Source organism: Centrocercus urophasianus, unplaced genomic scaffold, assembly GCF_019232065.1.
Source record: "Centrocercus urophasianus isolate 14NV4802_14NV808 unplaced genomic scaffold, USGS_Curo_1.0 seq_10, whole genome shotgun sequence".
Taxonomy (NCBI): domain Eukaryota; kingdom Metazoa; phylum Chordata; class Aves; order Galliformes; family Phasianidae; genus Centrocercus; species Centrocercus urophasianus.
This window is the reverse complement of record NW_024884142.1, coordinates 100,986,567-101,007,669: the sequence shown is the minus strand read 5'-3', so window position 1 is coordinate 101,007,669 and position 21,103 is coordinate 100,986,567. Positions and strand designations below refer to the sequence as shown.

The window sequence follows — 21,103 nt, the reverse complement described above, 5'->3', positions numbered from 1 at the left end:
TTACACTGAAGGTGCCTTTTTCCTGTTTAATAATGAATATCCTTACACAGGCAATTCCTGTACACAGTCAGGGAAAAAAGATTCTCTTCAACTGTAACTCCTTGTAGTACTCACACTGACTCCTGATAGTGCTGAGCATCCAAAACTTGTGCTGAAATGTCTGAGACAGTGCCTGCTCAGTGCTGCCAAATTGATGGGTGAAGAAGAGGAGAAACCATCAGAGTGGGGAGTTTCCTGATGGGCTGAGGTTTGTGCTGCAGGAGTAACTGTGTGATCTCTGAGCAGAGGAAATGCATACATCCTGAAGTTGCTAATGGTTTCTTTAGGATGCAATGTCAGATTACTATCAGTGCATTTATAATTACAGGACAGAGTAAATAGCGCAGGCATTATGAAAGACTTTGAAATAATTAAAGAAAGAATTTCTAAAGGAGCAGTGTAGTTACATTTCTACACATTACGGAGGCAAATTTTTCAAATGAAACAAAGCAATGCTCACTCTTAATTACCATTAAAAAAAAAAAAAAAAGAAAGAGTGGCAAAGAATGGATTTTGAATGTTCTGCTCTGTGGAGATGTGTGTGGTATGAAGGCATGATGGGAACAACAGCTCAAGGAAGAATTTCAATGTGTTTTCTCACTCTAACCTCACTCTTAGGGGGGCTTATTTAAGGACAGCTGGCCAACCTAATGGCAAGGTTACTAAGAGATAAACACTGGGTAATCTGGGTGAGATATATAAGTGTGTGTGAATGAATCTATTTTGGGGGGAGGGGATTTTAGTCTTAGACAAAAGGAGTGTATGTCTACTTCCAAGGCTGATGTGTACAATTTTAATTAGCATTTTGAGTTGTTGTCAGGACTCTGGATGGTCACATTTACAATACAATAGCAAAGAGAAATCTATCTCCACATGTGCTGTCAGTGGAGCTGAAACTAGCTTTTATTTATGACTGCTGAACATCTGTGGGTAGGGCATTGGCAGCAGCGGTTCTTTGTCTCTAGAGCTTATTATTTCCTCTTGATGAGGAGGAGTCCATGTGTGCTAGCCTTCAGAGCATGGTGTATGGACCAGCAATTTGCCATGCTATGCTGTTTTAGGAAGATAATAATGGGTTACATAGTCAGAAAAGACTGGTTTTCCCAGGTGAGACCTGAATGACAGAATGCAGATGTTAATTTTATAAAGTGATCTTGTTAGTGTAGTTTCCTATGTGCAGTGCTCTTCAATATGAGAAGAGGAATCATGTGAAACAGGACTGAAAAAATACCTTGTAGGTATTTTTTGACTTCTAGGATGTTGGTGTGTGGTTCAGGAGCTACAGTTTTGAAGGTAGAGTGCAAGATACAGGCTTACTTCTGGTTTACTGGCATCTGCAGTGTGTAACCATAGATCTGGAAGAAAGCCACATCTCCTGTCCTGATCCCAAACTAGTTGAGGAAATGTGAATGGAGAAGCTAGAAGTGATCTGTGTTCTTGGGGGCATATATGTTACTATAAGTCAAATTAAATTGATTATTTTCTTCTTGAAGCATGAAGTTTGCGTCACTGCTCCTTAGTTTAAAAGCTCTGTTGCATTCTCACGTTGTTCTTTCTTACAGATACAAGTTTCAACTCCGTTATGTGACTGATGACTGAAGTTAGGAGAACAAAAGATTGTGTTGCTTCTGTCCTTTATGTTATTATAACACAACAGAGCTTTGAACGCTGACTTGTTATGAGAATAGCAGCTTTAATGAGTAATAATGACAAAAATCATTCAAAGAAGTCGACAGAAGAGCGAATGTGAACGCAGGAAAGCCTGGCTAACGCTCTTGCTCTGCCACCTCATGTGCTTTGATACTAAAACAGAGCCGCAGCGGTGTGCTCAGGATCCGGGTGAAGCCACGGACAGTCCCGCCTCCTCGCATGGCCCTTCCCGGCCGCCGTACCCGCCCTGACTCCGCCAGGAGGCGCGGCGCTGCGCTCACACAGCGGAATCGAAACGAAACCGCCGGGTGGAGAGCCAATCCGCTTCGAGCTTACTGCGCGGCGGCCCGCCCCCAGCCCCTCCAGCAGCCAATAGGATGCCGACTGTCGACGAGGTGCCCGCCCAGCCTCGGCGCGATGGCCGCCGCCACGAGTTGTCGGCGCGTCGCGTTCGGCAGTCTGTCCGTCGGAGCAGTCGGCGGTCGGGCCGTGACGCGATGGCGGCGCTTCCTGCTGCCTGGCGGCGGAACGCGGCTGGTGTCTGCCCGCAGCGCGGCGGCGGAACGTGGGCCCAGCTGTGCCGTGACGGTGGACGTCGGGGGCAGGTGAGGGGTAGCGCGGCGGCTGCTGCGCGGGGCCGGGTCTGTGGGCTGGAAGAGCTGTGAGGCAAAGGCGCGTTGGAGCGAGGCGTTGGGCTTTTGTGTGCGTCATGAGTCCTCAGGTATCAGCACGAACATCGTTCCGAATGGATGCCGCAGGTGAACTCGCCGTGGATTTGCGGTTGTTGTCAGTACGGGGTTCTTTCTTTCCAACAGGAAGATGGAACTGTCTTCTGGGAAACTTGCCAGGTTTGCTGATGGAGCTGCTGTCGTTCAGGTAAAAACGGCCCCAGGGAAACTTCACATCTTAGTGGGACATCGGGGTGTGCAGAGGAGCAATGGGCCTGAAGGAGCAATATATGCCCTATGGGGAGGGTGGGGGCAGGCCCTTCTTTCTGAACGGCTGCTGCTGCAACCGTGGAATTATGTGAGTTTTTTCTATAGAGAATGTTTTGAACTATAATTTTAATATTAAGTTTGGGGCTTTAAATGCTATCTGGTGGATAATCTCAGTAAGTGTACGGGAACTACACGGCCTGAACCTCTGATTGATCACCTGAGGTGAGCCATGAGCCAGCCGAAGGAGCACAGCTGAAGGCAATTCACCTGTGCTGCTGGAAGGGGTGGAGCCTGGCTCCTCCCTTCCTAGACCTATTTAAGAGCTGGCTACCAGTGGGGAAGGATCTTGTCTGGAGATCCCTCCTTCTGTTTTGTGGTGAGCCCAGCATAAGGGTAAGCCTTCCATTTATTCTCTTTTGTTATCATAGTCCACTTCGCCTAACTCTCTTGTTTATTTTGTGATTGTAACATCTTGATATCCATTGATTATACAGTATGTTTTTCCTTGATCCAGCTAGGTGACACAGCAGTGATGGTCACAGCAGTCAGTAAAACCAAACCTTCTCCGTCTCAATTCATGCCATTAGTGGTAAGTTTTAATGCCAGAAGTTGTTTTCTAGTGATCATTAGCAGCCTTTAGCTGCACGAGTCATTGAACAAAAAGCTGAAGATACCGAGGGGAGCAAAGAAGGCAAAAAGCAGAGCACAAAGTTGGGTTTCAGAATAAAACAATACGATCAAAGTATTACATCTGTGGATGAAGGATGAGCCATAGATGCTGTCTACCTACCAAAAGCCTTGTGGATTTGGATGCGTGCTGCAACAACAGACTTCAAACATTATAGTTTAGATGTGTGGGGAGGCTGTTTGGATTGTGACTCTTGGGCTATTAGAGGTTAAGGATTCATATTCTAACTTATGGCTGATTAACAGTACGTTTTTCAGGGGGTCTATCCTGGGGCATTGCCTGTTTGATGCTTGTATCCGTGAGCTGGAATTAACACTCATCACTCAGGGTGCAGTTGATTCAGCACTGACTTTGCTCTGAGCATCTCTTCTAGCTTGAGTGATTCTGTAGCTCTGAAATTAGTGGTCCGATGTCTTTAAGAATCCTGCTTTTGTTTTTTGAAAGGTTGACTATCGCCAGAAAGCTGCAGCAGCAGGAAGGATTCCAACAAACTATCTAAGAAGAGAACTTGGTACTACTGATAAAGAAATTCTCACAAGCAGAGTAATAGGTAGGATGCATTCATTTTATTGGCGGTACTTAAAAATATTTCATCACATCATGTGTGTTTGAAAAGAGGCAGTAATTTATAGCTGTGTCCTGCAAAGTTGATTGTTTCTGCAATAATATCAGGGGAAAAAAAAAAAAAAAGCAAAATTGCTCATGGTAAAGTTTAACAGGGCTAATTTTAAAAAATTATGTCAGCTGGGGCTTTTTTTTGCACCTATTTTTGTTACACATCTGGATCTTGAACTTCCTTGTTGGCACCTCTGAGATTATAGCACCTAAGTTCTCATCCTAATGAGAGGTCACCTCTCCAGTTGCACATCTATTTGGAAAGACTGAAAAAACAAACAAGGTAAACTCAAAAGAACTGAGACACCAACTTACTGAATGGTACACGTTCAGTCTGTGCCTCTTGATTCTGCTGGAAAAGTCATTTCTACCATGGATAAAAATGATTTTGTGGGTAAAATTGAAGTTCAACATTTACATAAAGCTGATGTCAAATGCATCAGTATTTTAAGACTGCACTTTTGAGTTGAGAAGAACTGTAAGGCCTGGGTTCTAAAAGTTTGCAGATAAAATTAAGAGCTTCTAGGCATCTTGGAAGTAACCAACATGCTTTTGCTGTTTCACCTTGAGGTCTGTATCTTTTTCGTGTCCCTTCATTAGAAACATTTCTGGTAAAAAGATTATAACCATTTAACCATTACAAACCATGAAGACTCCTTAAAAGTGTTTTTATCCTGTGTTTCATGGTGATGGATGCACTCACTCATATTCTTATTTTCCCTGAGTGCTGATGGAATTTTGGCACTGATTATATATCGTACTGCATTTCTTCCTGGGTTTTTCTCTTCTTGTTTGCTTGAGTTGTTCATTTAAATGATCTTGTCAGCTTCTTGTGGAGTTTATGAGAAGATGAGCTGGCACTGGCTACTGAAAACTGAACATTTGGATGTTTCTTTTGCAGATAGGTCAATCAGACCCCTCTTTCCAGTAGGCTACTTTTATGATACACAGGTAAGTCACAGTCCTTCGCCTTTAGAATGGAAGAAAATCACACGTGATGTAGAAACTACTTTAGGAAAAGCAATTATGTTAGCATGAAGATTGGGCTTATGCTTCGAAAAACAGGCTGATTCTGTGATTCTGCTTTTTAGTTTCTCATTTTTGTGTCTTTAAACTCTCATTGCATGCTGGTTCTCAAATTTTGTTACAGAGGTGCGGAGACAAATTCAAAAACACTGAGTACAGCAAGGGAAACAAAAAATAATGTTACCTGACATTGCTTTAGCATCAGTGTTCTGGTTCTTCAGCATTAACCTCCTGGCTTAAGCACCTGAGCTGGCTTTCCTTTGTAGCTAATGCTGTAGAAGTTTGTGAAATGCTTTGTTGTTTTGTCTTTAGCTTTCTGATGATAGCTAATACAGATGTGTAGGTCAAAATTATTTATTGTCTTTTATCTTATGCCAGATCCTTTGTAATCTTTTAGCAGTAGATGGTGTCAATGATCCTGATGTTCTAGCAATTAATGGAGGTAAGAGTGCTGTCAGCAACATGTTGCTCGTGATTTTAATGTAATCTCTTTGTGCTAATAGGAATTTTTATCTTTTTATTCTAGCTTCTGCAGCCCTTGCTTTATCTGATATCCCATGGAATGGTCCTGTTGGTAAGTATGTGTTTTGAAATCATGGGTGGCCTGAGCATAATGGAAGAATTAGGCAACAGTTGGCTTCTTCTAACAAAACTCTGAATGTGGAGGTTGCTATCTTGTTTAAGGTGGTGAAATTCACTTCATGGTGAATAAAATTGTAGTACTTCAAATCGTTGGGTTTTTTCCTAGACAAAATTTATTTTGATTTATTTTGAAATATTATTGTTTTTAAATGTATGGTTCTCAAAGTAAAATGATGCCTTAAAAAAAAATGTGTTTTTATTTTAATAATAATTTTCTGGAGTTTTTTTCTAGGTGCAGTCAGGGTAGGCCTGGTTGATGGAGAAACTGTAATCAACCCAACTCGAAAACAAATGTCTTCTAGCGCTTTGAATTTAGTTGTTGCTGCAGCCCCACAAAACCAAGTGGGTAAGTAGATAATAATTAATATCTCTTGAATGTTCAGTTTGAAAATGAAGTAAATGCCTCGTTACAGATAGAATTTTCAGAGGTCAGAAAAATATCTTTAGACAATATTGATAAGAAACTTCAAGGTAAAATAATTTCCACTGTGTTTACACCATTGATGGGTAATGTGTATTTCCTTGGTTAAATTATAGATTAAGTGAATTTCTGTGGATTGTTTGTTTGTTTTTAATAATTTTTAATTTTCCATTGATAGTTATGTTGGAAGCAACTGCTGAGAATATATTGCAACAAGATTTCTGTCATGCTATCAAAGTAGGGGTGAAGCAAACCCAGCACATAATTCAAGGAATTCAACAGCTGGTGAAAGAACGTGGTGTTGTCAAGAGAACTGTTCAGAAATTATTTGTTGCTCCTGAAGAGATTGTGGAATGTGCCAAGAAGTAAGTTGGGAACAAACAGTTTTGGTCTGATGTCTATTAGCTGGCTCAAAAATATATACTTAAAGATTATTTAGTCATCTGTGACCAAAAAGCATGGAGTGTTATTCCACAACATCATCTTTTAAGCTTTCTGGATTTCTTGCAGCATTTTCGAGTGAAACTTAGGGACCCCATCTTTCAGCTCTGCTTTCATGCTTAGTGAGCAGGGCAAAACAAGAAAGTGACATGAAAAGTCAGTGCAAGCTGTATGCCATTCTTGTGAAGTGGTGACACTCAAAAAAAACCCATGTTGTGTGGCTTTTGTGAGCTTTATTTTGGAGGAGACAGGAACAAGAGCATGTAAGATGGACAGCTGGGGCTAGTGATGTTTGCAAATGGAAGTCTGATGCTTTCATGCTTCTCATAAAAATGTTCCATCTCCAAAAATTAAAAAACAATCATGAAAACACATGGTTGTACTTTAAACCATAAATTCTTTCTTCCTGCAGACTTGCTTTTAACAAGATCTATGCGGTGTTCACTGATTTTAGCCACGATAAAGTAAGTACAATTCCAATGTGATTTATTTTTAATATAATAAAGCTAGTAAGATTGAGTTTTTGTTCTTCTTTTTGAATGTATGGAATAGTAACAATAAATTGTCTTGTGAGTTTTTATCTACCAGAACTGATTTATAGCAGCACTTGTCAATCTCTCTGAAATTACATAAAGATTGTTACTTTTACTTTGAACTTCAAAACAAACCCAACAACAGCCCAGATTTCCCTTGTTCTGCTGTGTAGAGTTGACTAATTGCAAATCCTGTGTTCTAGGTTTCTAGAGATGAAGCAATTAACAAAATAAGACTTGAAACAGAGGAGCAGCTGAAAGGTATTATTTTCTGCTTTCCTGGTATTTAGAAAAGCTTAAATAACACTGCTTAAATATAGTATAGTATGGGGTTTGTTGGTGTGTGTTTGTTTGTTTGTTTTTGTAGGGTTATCTTAGTAGTTGTCTGTAATTCACTTTCTACTTTCAGTTGCAATTGCTTTTTCTTTCTTTTTTTATTTACTTATTTATTCTATGCCTAGAAAAATTTCCAGAGGCTGAGCCATATGAAATCATGGAATCTTTCAATGCAGTCTCAAAGGATATCTTTAGAAATCTTATTCTGAGTGAATACAGAAGGTAAGCATGTCAAACTCCATGCTGAATAGTAACTTCTGAATTTTATTTTTTTTTTTTTAATTTAAGACTATATTTCACTGTTCTCATAATTTCTGCTTCTCACTTCAGGTGTGATGGGAGAGATTTGACTTCCCTCAGAGATATTAGATGTGAAGTGAACATGTTTAAAATGCTTCATGGATCAGCCTTGTTTCAGAGAGGTCAAACGCAGGTAATATTTTTATGTTAAAAAGATGTTGAAACAGAAGGTTTCTGTGTGAAATACAGTGTTGCTCATATTTAGGAGAGCATTTGGGTGACTAACTTTTCTAGCATCTGCTTAATTGGGGTTTTTATATGTAGGGCAATGTTAACTTGTGTTTATAGTAAGATCCTCTAAATGAAACTTCATGTATCTTTTTAATATAACTGGATCAAAAGGGAAATAGTACTAAAAATTACATTAGTATGATATGAGCTGTTTGGTTTTTTTTTAATTCCTTTCCAAAAGTGTGAGATGAGTAGGTTTGAAGATTATACTCAGGGTCTACACAAAGGGTCATAAGGAGGATCTGGAGAACTACAGACCTGTCAGTCTGACCTCGGTGCCTGGAAGGGTTATGGAATAGATTGTCTTGAATGAGCTAACACAATATTTGTGGGATGACTGGGAGATCAGGCCCAGCCAACGTGGGTTCATGAATAGCAGGTCCTGCTTGGCCAACCTGATCTATGATTGAGTGACCTCTGCTTGGTGGTTGAGGAAAAGGCTGTTGTTGGAGTCTGCCTGGACTTCAGCAAAGCTTTCGATGCGGTCTGCTGCAGTATTCTGGAGAAGCTGGCAGCCTGTGGCTTGGACAGGTGCACTCTTAACTGAGTAAAGAACTGGCTGGATGGCCAAGCCTATAGATAAATGGAGAATGGAGTTACATCCAACTGGTGTCTAATCACAAGTGATGTTCCCCGTGGGTCAATGGTGGGGCCTGTCCTGTTGCATGTCTTTATTGATGACCTGGATGAAGAGATTGAGTGCACCTTCAGTAAGCTGGCAGGTGACACCAAACTGGGAAGAAGTGTCCATCTGCCTGGGGGTAGGAAGGCCTACAGAGAGATCTGGACAGGCTGAGTTGCTGGGCTGAGGCCAGTGGGATGGAATTTAGTAGGACCAAGTGCTGAGTGCTGCACTTTGGCCATAACAGCCCTACGCAATGCTACAAGCTTGGAGCAGAGTGGCTTGAAGACTGTGGAAGAAATGGACCCCTGGGGGTGTTGGCTGATACTGAGCTAACCATGAGCCAGCAGAGTGCCAAAGTGGCCAAGAAGGCCAAGAGCATTCAGTTTGGATATTAGGAAAGATTTCTCCTCTGAAAAAGCAGTGAGGCATTGACACAGGCTGCCCAGGGAGGTGGTTGAGTTCTTGTCCCTGAGCACATTTAAGAAATGTGTAGATGTGGTATCAAGGTTTAGCAGGGTTATCTTGTTGGTAGGTGGACAGTTGGACTGAATGATCTCAGAGGTCTTTTCCAACCTTGGTGATTCTGTGATCAGGTCTGTTATTTATTTACAGAATCACACCAAGGTTGGGAAAGACCTACAAGATCATCCAGTCCAACCTATTATGTATTAAACATCTGTTTTTCTTGAAAGATTCAGTTGTGCCTCACTGTTGGGTATGTGGGTAGCTACAAAGACTAAAGATTTGCTGATTTCCTGATTGTTGGGTCCTGCATATCCTCCTAAAAATAATGCATGCTGGAAGTCTGTGTGTTGCTATTTGGCCCACCACTGTCTGCACAACTTGATTCTTAAGTGAGCTACTTCAGTTTTACAGAACATACTGTTGGCTTCTGACAAGCTAGGAAATATTAAAATGGTATTTTTAGATGTGATCACTTGTAAGATCATACAATCTTGGCAAGACGTGAATGTTTGAGATGTGGGAAAAAGTGGTAGGTGATGCCATCCTATCTGTTGCTGTAATCATTCTTTTTTAATATTTTTTTCCAGTAGTATGAAAAAAAAACTGTTTACCTTGTTTTCTTATTCCAGGTTCTCTGCACTGTTACATTTGACTCCATAGAATCCAGTGTAAAATCAGATCTTATCTCAACAGCTGTGAGGTACGTGTATCTTTGAGTGTGTTTTTGTCAGCAGTGAGAATGTAAACACCTTCTTAAAAGTACCTAAGAATATATTAATTCTACAGACACACATTTGAAGTTCAAGGGTACTGCAAGTTGTGTCCAGCCTGGTTTTGAGAGAAAGAAAATAGCAAATGAATTTTGCATTTGTAAAACTGCATCAACATGTCAGGTCTCCTGGAAAAAAAAAAAATATAAAAAAAAAATAGATATAGATATAGATATATATCAAAGCTGATTCTCTTTGTTCCATCATACTTGGAACTTGGTACGTCTTCCAGTCATTTCATTGCTTTCTCATAGGTTTTGGAGTGTTTCTTTGATGTCTGATACACGCAGCCCACGAAGCACTGCTGTGTTTGTCAGTCTTGGTTCAAGTGTTTCCCATGCAAAAAGCAGCAGGTTCTTTTTTTCCCTGCTGAATAAGCCTTTTAAAATATTTTATCACAAAAATAGAAATGTTCAGAGGGTAAAAGAGTGTTTGTGGTCTTTTTTTAGTGGAGTAAGGAAAATTGAACTTGCGGTGTAGCAAACAAGCCCTTGTGCCATTAACTTTCTATTGCTGAGAGCTAACTTGTTGGGAAGAGGAAAATCCTTCCTTTTAAAGCTGCAGTTCAGTGATCTCATCCCATCAGTGTGGGAGCTTTCACGTAGTAGTGTCAGGTTTGTTTTCCTTCTGTTTATTTATTCATTTGCTTTTTTATTTTTGACCTGGAGGTGCTTGCCCATGTTTGTTAACTTTACTGTTCCAGGAATTCAGTTTATGCTAAGTATTCTGTAACTAGTGGCCAGTAGAATTTCATAAACAAGAGAGAGAGACTGCCTGTATGGTGGAGCTCAGTGAAACAAGTCTCGACCTAAAACAGCTGAGTTTTGTAGATTAGCACTTTTATTTGTTGTTAAGTATCAGTTCTTGGGATAATGCAATAAAATGTTTGACCGTAGGCATCTTTCAAGTGAATTGAGTAATCTTGCAGACTTTGACTTTCTCCTGCTGAGTGCTTGTATTTGTTAGCCCTTACTGAAGTGTGTGCAGTAAAACACTGGTTCTTGAAGTTTGTCTATCACCTGATGGATCAAAATGAGCATAAAACTAGGAAGGCTGTTTAAATGGCTACAGCTGACATATGATGCTCATTTCTTTGTAGACCACAGTTGTAATAGAATTACTAGGAGGGAAAAAAAAAAACCTTAATCTTTAAAAAAAAAAAAAAAAAAAAAAGACAAATAGTGAATCAGTAGATTTGCTGGTTTGGTCAATTTGTAAGCATAGATGAATATAATCTTACTTACTAACTACTTACTTACATCCTGCGGTGTTCTTCTGATGTGTTCTTGTTGTGTTTTGTTGTATCTTTTTTATTTAATAGTGGAATAAAAGATAAGAACTTCATGCTTCACTATGAGGTGAGTGTTATATTGTCACAACTGTGCATGATTTGTGTAAGAGCTTCTGGTCTTGCTTTTAAAGGTGAAATTGGTCCCTTCCAAGGATGTTAATTATTTCTAGATCTGAATTAGAACTTACAAGTAACAATTTATATGTGAATTTATCCTGCAGTTTATGAACAAAAGTACTGTTAAATAGGTAATTTGCAAGTTGCCATTTTATGCAGTCTTTCTAGTAGTTTAACACTTGTCAGCTCCTTAGGGACGAGTTATTATGGCAGACAGGATGAAGCTGCTCAAATATTTCTAGTTAACTATAAATACATTCCAGCTGCCATTCTGCAGCAATACTAAATAGTGTTTCTACAAGCTTTGAAACTTACCCGTGGTATTTCGTATGGGCAAGAGGCATGTGTTGCATTTTCTGGAAGACAAGATTAGATTAGAAGCAAGATTTCTAACGTGTTGTTTGACAAGCTTCCTTAGAGTAAGCTTGTTGCCTTATTCCTTTGCTGTCTTACAACTGTTTTATTTTCTCCTGTGGAATAAAGCAGGTGTAAAATAAACTCTATGTCAGATAATCTCGACTTGCAGACTGAGTGACTGATATTGTTTGGTTGCTAGATTTTTGTTTCATTTGTTTCTGCTGTTTTCACCTTGAGACGTGCCAAAACCTCCAAGTGTGTGTTTTGAAGTGGAAAAAATGGTAGCTTTCTGTATGTATATCTTGGAATTTCTTTCTTGTCTGCAGTTTCCTCCTTATGCAACTAATGAGATTGGCAAAGTTACTGGTGTGAATAGAAGAGAACTTGGACATGGTAAGATAAGGCTACACAAGTTGTCTCATGCTCTAAGCTTTAATATTTCTGTCTGGTTGGTTTTATTTACAGCTCAATTTTTGTATTTTTTTTTTTACCAGGTGCACTGGCAGAGAGAGCACTGAAACCAGTTATTCCCCAGGATTTCCCTTTCACAATACGAGTTACTTCAGAAGTCTTAGAGTCAAACGGTACTGTGATTTTCTTTGAGCAATGAGAGATGGATGGAGGTTGGCTCTTAAAGAAGCATCGAGACATGGACGTTTGTAGGCCACAAATCTAATTAAGTTCTAAAATCTGGTATCTCTATTATCTGAAGTGCTTTGAAGTGGGAAGAATACGTATGGTCGTGAGTAATAAACCCACAGCACAGTATCACTATGAAATGTGAGTTCAAATATGATTTTTAATAAAAAGGCTTCTGCTGAGACCAGTTATTCAGTGTAGAACTGCAGCTGACTTGCAGATAACTTCTGTCTGTTTGTTCTCATTTCCCCATTTGGGAGAAAGCTATTGATTTCACCTTTCTGCAGGTTCCCTTCTGTGGCCAGGAGTTCTTTGAGGCTCACCAGCGATTTCTTAGTGTTGTGAGATCTGGTGCCTGGCAGGAAGAATTAGTGGAGAAAGGGAATAAGTCCCATCTGCAGTTGATTAAGCTCCTAGCTTACTTTTCTAGAATATTTAGTATCAGTTATGATGCTTGTTGGTTTCTTTTTGGTACCAGTATCATGAAATATTCAAAGTCTTACACATTTCTTTATGAAGCGCTTCTTCTGTAGAAACCTTCTGGCTAAGTGTTGTTAGTTATTATGGTATGAGAGTTGCTGTAATGTATCTTCTGGCTAGCAGAGTCAATTTCCAGATGGTCACTGAAGAACATAAATGGCAGGTTTTATTTCAGGTGCTTTTAACCAATGTTTAATGCTATTTTTCCCCTGTATTCTAACTCCTTAGGGTCCTCATCAATGGCTTCTGCATGTGGTGGAAGTCTGGCATTGATGGATGCAGGTACAAAATGTGGCACTTATGAAGATAAACTGCATATTGCAGGACATTAAAGGATTTTGGAATGATCCAAGCTTATAAAACTGTATTTTTAATTACCATTATTAGGAGTTCCTGTATCAAGTGCAGTGGCAGGTGTGGCAGTAGGTCTTGTTACCAAATACGATCCGGAAGGAGGAGATCTTGAGGATTATCGTTTGCTGACAGACATCCTGGTGAGTGTTGCTGGCACAGTTGTTTCTGTTGATGCTTCTAGCTTTCTTCTGTAATGTATCCACGTCATTCTAGGTGCTGCTATGTTATTTCTTTTAAGCTCTTAGAAGTTTTCTGTTTTCACTTGGAAGAAAGCAATTTGTAACTGTTGGATTTTTTTTGTGTACTGAGAAGCACAACATATTAGGAGGAAAATGAGCTGTTGGCAAGGTTGTTGGGGAGAAAAAATGCACGTTATCATCCTTCTTCCATTGGCAGTCATTGGTAGAACCAAGTCAACTGTAGATTAGTTCAGAAAATGAGTCCATAAAGGTTCTTAATTTATAAGGAGGGAAAGAAACCGTATGCATTAGGAACAGTGAAATAAGATGAATGGGGGGGAACAAAAAATCTGAAAAGTGATAACACTGCAAGTGGCTTCAGATCCACTTTGTGGCTTCTTGACACCTAGAGTGTGCTTTTGGTGTAATGAATTTTGGCACTGGGATGTATTTAGGCCAATCTGTTTGGGTTTTTTTCTGCTTATACTGACAGGGAATTGAAGACTATTATGGTGATATGGACTTCAAGATGGCAGGTACAAGTAAAGGAGTAACTGCCTTGCAGGTATGCTAACAGAAAATACTGCTATAATTAATCTTCAAGAGGATTCTCTCTAAAAAATAAAAGCTTTCCCTATGTGTTGATGTCTCTTAACTGTTCTCACATTAGGTTGATCTAAAACTACCAGGAATACCAATAAAAATTATCATGGAAGCTATTCAACAAGCTACAGGTTTGTGCATACGTTTGCATCCATTTTATTATGAAATGTATTAAATTATAAGCTGCACTTTATTTTTATTTGAGATTGGGGAAAAAGAAGAAGATTTCACCCCTCTCCCCCAGTGTATTATAGTTACATGTTTTTGTTAGAGGAGAGTTCAGCCTCTGCAGAGCTTGACCCTTCCCAGTGCACTGTTTCATATCATTGTACATAGTATCAATGAAAATATGTGCTACTTCTGGAGGTTACTTTTCTACTAAGAGAAGGAAGGAAAAAATGCAATTAGTGTCACTATTGTAGGAGCAGTGTTTGCATTTGGGGGGAAAAAAAAATGCATTAAAACTTGTAGCAGCAGACTGGGGAGAAAAATCACTTATAGAGGCACAGCATCGAGGTGGTGGTGTGTGTTATGAAGTATTTGATTCCAGTATTTTGGAGTTGCCTGATGCAAAGAAATTCAATTGTACTGAGCCACGTCAGTTAAAAAATGAATAAATAAAAATTGTCATGTACTCAGATCATATGTTGGTGAGATGGGGAGGAGGGGGTTTACCCACGTTGTGTTAAGGTACTATGATACTTTACATTAGGCAGAAGGTAGATTTTATGAATGGATGCTTGTCTGCTTTTAACTTGCTCTTCAGTTTGTTGAGTTTGTTACAATCTCATGCAAAACTACTGCTTCCTTTTCCCCAACCCCTGCAGCTGCCAAGAGGGAGATTTTACAAATTATGAATGAAACACTGGCAAAACCCAGACCTAACAGGAAAGAAAGTGGACCAGTTGTAGGTAATATTAGTTGTACGTTGATATGGATTGATGCCTCTCCTAGTTTTTAAGCTGTTACAGAAAACAGCTTTTATTAACAAATGTCTCATTTTTCTGTCTCTGCTCCACTGGGGATACTTTGTGCTTTGAGGTGGATTTTTGCTTTTTATTGCCCTGAGCACCATTTTACTTGACAGCAGAAAGCAGAATTGAGCTGAAACTGTGTGAAACTCATGAAATCAAAATAGATATAAATGTCACTACTGGAACAGCTTGTGGTAATTTATGCTCTAGGTGCTTACATTCTATATTTTCATTTATTTTAATTCTTAAATGTAATTTAATCACTGATCAGCATATAGTACAAATAAAAATTAAACGTAAATGAATTAGACTTGACTTTTGTGTTGGTGTTCAGGATTATATTTAGCATTTCAGAGTATCTTTACATGCTCTTTCAGAAACTATCCATGTTCCATTATCAAAAAGGCTAAGATTCCTTGGTCCTGGGGCCTATAATTTGAAGAAGTTGCAAGCTAAGACTGGTAAGACATCCTTGTTTAATGTGATAATTTATCCTAATGTGTTCTTAGTGTCTTTTCACCATACAAAAGTTATTAGTGTAGAGTTCTAATTAACAGGTGTTAGTAGCACAAATAGTGTTATCACAGCTACTGTTAAGCATTAATGCTCTCCTTTGTCCTTTCAGAACTTAAAAGTGGGAAGCTTAAGCTTCCCACTTTATTTGGTATAAGTGACTTTTCTGCTCCAATAAGAGCACCTTAGGAAATACACAAGAAGTACTGTTGAGCAAAAAGTGTACTTTGTGATGCAGACTATGTCATGGTTTATGTTTTCAGACTTGTGCATTCAGCTGTTCCAGTGCTGGGTACAAATCAAGCATTTCCTCTGTCTTTGCTAGGCATGCCTGTGTTTTGAGATGTTAAGACTCGCTTCAGTGAGCTCAAATGTGTAGATTCTCTTTAGAGCTGTTTGCAGTTCATCTTGCAGTAGGAATTTGCAGAAGTATGATGCACATATGGCATTGTTTCTCGGGGCTTGTATGAGAGGTGGTTAAAGATCCTTCCAAGGACCATTTTCTAGATAATTTGAATGAGCAGTGGAGTCAGGCAAGGCTGATGTGTTACCAACCTGTTTCAGGATAGGTAAAATACACGCAGCTACTTTGTCTATGGACTAAAGCTTTGTGATTAAGAAGGGGTATTGAGGCCTTCCTGCAGTGTCCATGCATTGTTTTGCTAGCATGCTGTGAAGAGTTTGTATATATTGTTAACATGCTGGGATACATTAGAAATACAGCGCAGCATCGCAGTGCAGGGATTAGAGGAGTGGTCTGAACCAGGGCTCCAGCTGATAACAAGTGGTGTGAGAGTTTTCTGAGCTTGTTGCGTTTCTTGGAAGAAGTGAATCATTGCATTCATGGGTGCTTAAAGACGACTTCAGAAAGTGCTACTGTGAGTGTGAGAAGAACAGAGCTGTTGTGCTTCACGCACGAAAAGCCACAACTTTTGTCCATATGATTGACATCAGTGAAACTAGATTTAGTCCACTTAGTAACAAGATAACTGTAACCAACATTCAGCCATGACAGAGGTATCTCTGCTGTGATACTTCAAGACACATCAGTCTTTTTCTGAGTACTTTCCTTCTTTCATGTAGTAAATGTAGTTCTACAAAGCTACTTGTAGAAATCTTTAAAATGCCTGATATTTTAAACATGGATTTAGAAGATGTTCTGATTCAGCTGCTGTGGACTTGAAATGCTTAATCTAGCTGGCTTCTTTAGTGCTTGTTAAGGAGACAAGCTGAAAAAAAATTGAGGAAAAAATAAATTTCCCTTTGGGTGGAAAAACCAGTCTAGAGGTGTGAAGAATTACTGTGCAATTTACTGTGTTCTGGCTCTGAAGCACTTTAATTTCTATCAGCCATCAGTGAAAGCTTTAGTTTTATTAAGATTGATATTAAATTAATTTTTAATTTCTTACACTTATCTTGACAGGGTTTAGTTCAATGTTGCTTTTTTTCCTCTTAAGAAGATTATAATAAAGAATACTTCTGCAAATGTGAACGATTCCATGTGGGGCACAAGTTTGTCCAAGTATTTGACAAGCATGCCAGTGATGTGGTTGTTGTAGAAGAGCTGTCTGTTGCAAAGAATATTTGAAATGATTATAACAGATCTCTGTCAAAATATGCAAGATGATTTTGCTCTGCCAGCCTTTACTTGGTGTGAATTTTCTGCTTGATGGAATTTTAGAGATGTTCACTGACATCTCTTCATTAATGAATTCTGTTTCTAAGGTGTAACTTTAAGTCAGCTGGATGAAGAGACGTATTCTATGTTTGCTCCCACACCTAGTGCTATGCATGAGGCAAGAGAATTTATTGGTGAACTCTGCAAAGATGATGTAAGGACAAACTTTTGTTGTTGTTGTTTTTCAGATTGTATTTTGTGAGCATGTGTCTTACTGTTTTTTTTTCTTTTTTTCCCCTGTAGCAAGAAGTTAATTTGGAATTTGGTGCAATTTATACAGCCACAATAACTGAAATAAGGTACAAAGAATGCTGTGAACTTGAATTTAGTTTATGTCCTTGGGTATATTTCTGATACACGAGGTAACATTGATTTTTCTAAAGGATACCAAACTCATGTTGGTGACTTTGGCACTTGCACTGTTCCTGATATTTTGCTCTGTTGAAAACGTTCTCTTCTCAATAAGGCTGTTTATTTTTGCTACTTCGTTTTTAGAATGTCTCTTCAAATTATAAACCATAAGGTGGTCTTTTGCCTCTGTGTGTAAGAGGTGGTTGGAACCTGCTTCTTACTACTGTGAGGACAAACAAATCTAGCGTGAAAATTACATGTGCTTTATGGATGTTCTACTTATTGCAGAGCAATGTATTTTAATAATTTCCACCCACTTTCAATTAAGGAGAAATGCAAAGGCGTGTTATGGTTGGTATAAAATTGGTTTTTGGTTTTGTGTGTGTTTTGTGGTTTTTTTGTTTTTATGATAAGTAAAATCTTGTTTATGAGAAGTTTACCAGATCTTGTTTTGGAATCAGTTTACAAAATAAGTTGCAAACAAATTTCTCTCCCAGTGTTTTGAGATAACAGTGCTGTTCTCTGTTTCAGAGATTCTGGAGTGATGGTAAAATTGTACCCAAACATGACACCAGTGTTACTCCATAATTCACAGCTTGATCAAAGGAAGGTAATAAATGCTTAAACAAGTGGAAGACAAACAGTTAAGAGTTTCTAGTTCACATCATTTCTCACTAAACCTTGTATGTATTACCTAGTCTGCACACCTGGTGGAGTTTTGGAGTCTTAGTCTAGCAGCAACTTCCTGTTTAACCTTTGTCCTGCATTAGAGCTGCAAGCAATCTAACTTTCGAGTGCTGTGATCCTGCTCTTGATGCCATTAAGCACACCACCATCTTTAGGTCGAATACCCTTTCCTCTGTAACACAGCAGTTGCTCGTTAGCTTGTATTGAGCCACTTAGGTCTGTGTGAAGTTGCCTGATGAAGAAAAATGTATTGTTCTTGTTTTGCTCTTTTTTTTTTCCTCCTGAAAACTATGTTGGTGTAGAACTGGTAGCAGAAATTCATGTTAGTGACAGGGGAAAGCATAGAAGAAAGGATTTGGTCAGCGCTGGAAAAATACCTGCATGTATTGCTGACAGAAGAGCAGGGGGTGGCTTAAGGAAGTAAAAGTGTGGTTTTAACAAATGCAGATGGAGGAGGATGTAGTAATTGTTTAAATGTAGCTGTCAGCTACATTTTTGATAGTGTACTCTATGTCTAATCTATATAAACGATCCGCTAATTAGGTTCCTGCAGTCTCTGGCTTGGCAGCAAGCAATAAATAGATCTACTGGTATTCTTTTGTTTCTTGCTCTCATGCATTCTGTACGTTAGCCAACAGTCCTTTGCAAGGTACATTGCTAAGAAGCTGTCCTTCTGCCTTGTTTGTGAGGAAAATGCACCTGTAATTTCTCCCTTGTTCTTCTGTCAGCTGGTTGCCTCTTCCAAGAGACAGTAGTTGTTTCAGGCACCTCGCAGTGGTTTGCAGTTCACTGTCAATGTACTTCAAAACAACATCAGTTTTGTAGAGAGCATATAATTATTCTTCATTCTCAACTGGTGAGACAGGGCAGGTCTGAATTCCTGCCTTGCTGTTGCTGAAATAATTTGTATCAATGAGAGAGTATTTCTTTTCCAGCTACTGTTACTTGGCATTTATCTTTCATTTTTCATAATACAAGACTGTACACTGTTTCTTTGGTGTATTTTTACAGAAAAAGAATCTACTGTAGTTAAAGGATTGATGCTGTGCTGAATCCCTAAAGGAGGGTTTTGTTTTTTATGTTTTGTTTTAAAAAATTGTAAGATTAAAGTGTTTTGTTTTCTTTTCTGAAAAATACTGTTCTAGATCAAACATCCTAGTGCCCTGGGATTAGAAGTTGGACAAGAAATCCAGGTAATTTTATGGACTTTAAATTGACAACAAACTGCCTGCCATTCATGTATTTGTGTGAATTTCTCTATGTTTATGAAGGAAATGCTGTCAGATTATTTTGCTGTGCTGCTTAAATGCCTGATGATTTAAAAAAAAATCTCTGAATTTTTGCTGTCATATTCCTGCTATCCTAAGCAGCATATGAATGTGACTGAGCAGTAGAGACTTGAAGAGCATCTGTTGTGTGTGATTTTCTTCACATTAAAAAAAATAAGTGAAGGAAAATGCCAGCTCTAGCTCTCTAAGTTGGTTACTCTCACGTTGTTGTTTAACTTTGTGATGTCTGAAGCACTGTGGTGATCTTAAAGTGGCAAGTTTTCTTAACAGGTTAAATACTTTGGGCGTGATCCAACTGATGGTAGAATGAGGCTTTCTCGCAAAGTTCTGCAGTCACCAGCCACCACCGTGCTTAAAACCCTTACAGACAAAAACAGTATTGTCCTGGGAGGCACTGCTCCGGAGTCGTCATCATCATCGCAGTGACAAGTAAGGCTACCAGCAATATGAGAGACAGCTCTGTGCTGTACCTTCCTTATAAGGACTGTATAGAGTTCCATCAGCCTTTCTGTACAGTTAATCTTCAGCAATGTGGGATTACTGCTTGCCAGCTACGTTACAACTTCTCATAAGGGGCTTGATGTTGTACAGTGGGTTCAAATGTCTCATCAGTTTCCGGCTTCCTAAACAGTGTACTTTCTCCAAAACCATTTTACCTCTTAAACATCTCTTTAAGTATTCAATCTTCTCTAGCCTGCCACTGCAAGTGCTTCTGAATTTGGTGCCCTGGTATGAGGTTACAGAGTATTTTCTATTTCTTCCGTTATCTACCAGGGCTTCTTCCTGAAAATTGGATCCATCTTCACCTGAGTCTGCAGATGTCTTCACAGGAATCTGTATATGGATGGGAGTGAACCATATTTTTAAAACAGATGCTGTTCATGTTAAAGATGATGTGGAACTTCAAAGTCTTGAAACTGATTAAAACACTCTTCAAAAGAAAAACAGAAACAAGCAACACTCTTATGTTGTGTACCATGGTGAGAATCTAGGAATGTGGAATTGCACAGATTGAAGAGCGGATTGTTTTGGGTTTTTTCCAACAGTCACTTCAGTTCTCAAGGCTTTTTTCTCACTGTCATCTCAAGACAGAAATGTAAAGATGAGAAGTGCTGAAAAAGTGCTTCTGGGAGAAGGAATTGTACATTGGTCAGTGTCAGCAGCTGAGGCATACTTGGCCAGACCAACTTCTGCTGGCTTTTCTGAGTACAAGATTGAAATGTTGGTCAAAATGTGTAAACTTAAAAATGATCTCCTTTATCATGACTGATGTTGTTTCAGATAAATTGATGACTGCCATAGGATTCAGAATTGCTAAAATTATGTTCTATTGTCTGGCTTCCTGATCCTTTGAATTTCAAAATATTTCCAAGGGTCTCCCTAGAACTACTTGTTCTTCTACGGTGAGATATAGATCTTAAAAATCCAACAGAGATCCCCTCTGATGTACTCAAATTTGTAGGTATTCTTCATAGGATAATCAGGTTTCTGACAGCAAGTGGGCTCTGGAGCTTTTGAAGGAAAAAACAAACAAAAAAAACAACACTGTGGAGAAGAGAAATGTGAATTTATTGTATTAAAAAAAAAAAAAAAAAAAAAATTGTTTTGCTTTTTTTACTCTAACCTAAAATATTAAAGAAAACGACTCGCCAACTTCTTTTGCAGCTGTCATTCTTTCATTGAGTTGTCATGCTCGTCTGTAAGGGCTGTATACTTATATTTCTTAGTAAGAATTCTAATACCTTTACTTACCATAAGCTAGTTAATTTGACTGGTATCCTAGTTGTTAGATAATGTTCTTGATAGTGTTAATGAAATGGTGTGCTTTTTCAAGATGTAACTTCCCTTTACTATAGCAAACTTTCTGTAGA

At 38.9% G+C, this 21,103-nt stretch overlaps 1 protein-coding gene across 1 annotated transcript; it reads left to right on the top strand.

Annotated features, from left to right (window-relative positions):
- The first annotated feature begins 1,908 nt into the window (after window positions 1–1,908).
- Window positions 1,909–20,819, top strand: PNPT1 (polyribonucleotide nucleotidyltransferase 1). The gene is made up of 29 exons (XM_042821422.1): window positions 1,909–2,294; window positions 2,505–2,565; window positions 3,142–3,216; window positions 3,760–3,865; window positions 4,832–4,881; window positions 5,335–5,398; window positions 5,483–5,530; window positions 5,831–5,944; window positions 6,198–6,384; window positions 6,873–6,924; window positions 7,197–7,254; window positions 7,455–7,551; window positions 7,660–7,762; window positions 9,580–9,650; window positions 11,042–11,078; window positions 11,812–11,878; window positions 11,980–12,069; window positions 12,833–12,886; window positions 12,992–13,098; window positions 13,631–13,702; window positions 13,808–13,871; window positions 14,568–14,651; window positions 15,092–15,175; window positions 16,953–17,059; window positions 17,149–17,204; window positions 17,788–17,866; window positions 19,089–19,136; window positions 19,503–19,661; window positions 20,007–20,819. The coding sequence occupies exons 1-28, from the start codon at window positions 1,909–1,911 to the stop codon at window positions 19,656–19,658; spliced, it is 2,577 nt and encodes an 858-aa protein (XP_042677356.1). The 3' UTR covers window positions 19,659–19,661; window positions 20,007–20,819.
- Window positions 20,820–21,103: the final 284 nt, after the last annotated feature.

Excerpts from the sequence above, each read along its gene's own strand:
- PNPT1 (XM_042821422.1), top strand. The coding sequence starts at position 1,909 with ATGGCCCTTCCCGGCCGCCGTACCCGCCCTGACTCCGCCAGGAGGCGC. Across the intron at positions 13,872-14,567 it reads AGCTATTCAACAAGCTACAG|CTGCCAAGAGGGAGATTTTA; the intron begins GTTTGTGCATAC and ends CAACCCCTGCAG. Across the intron at positions 14,652-15,091 it reads AGAAAGTGGACCAGTTGTAG|AAACTATCCATGTTCCATTA; the intron begins GTAATATTAGTT and ends ATGCTCTTTCAG.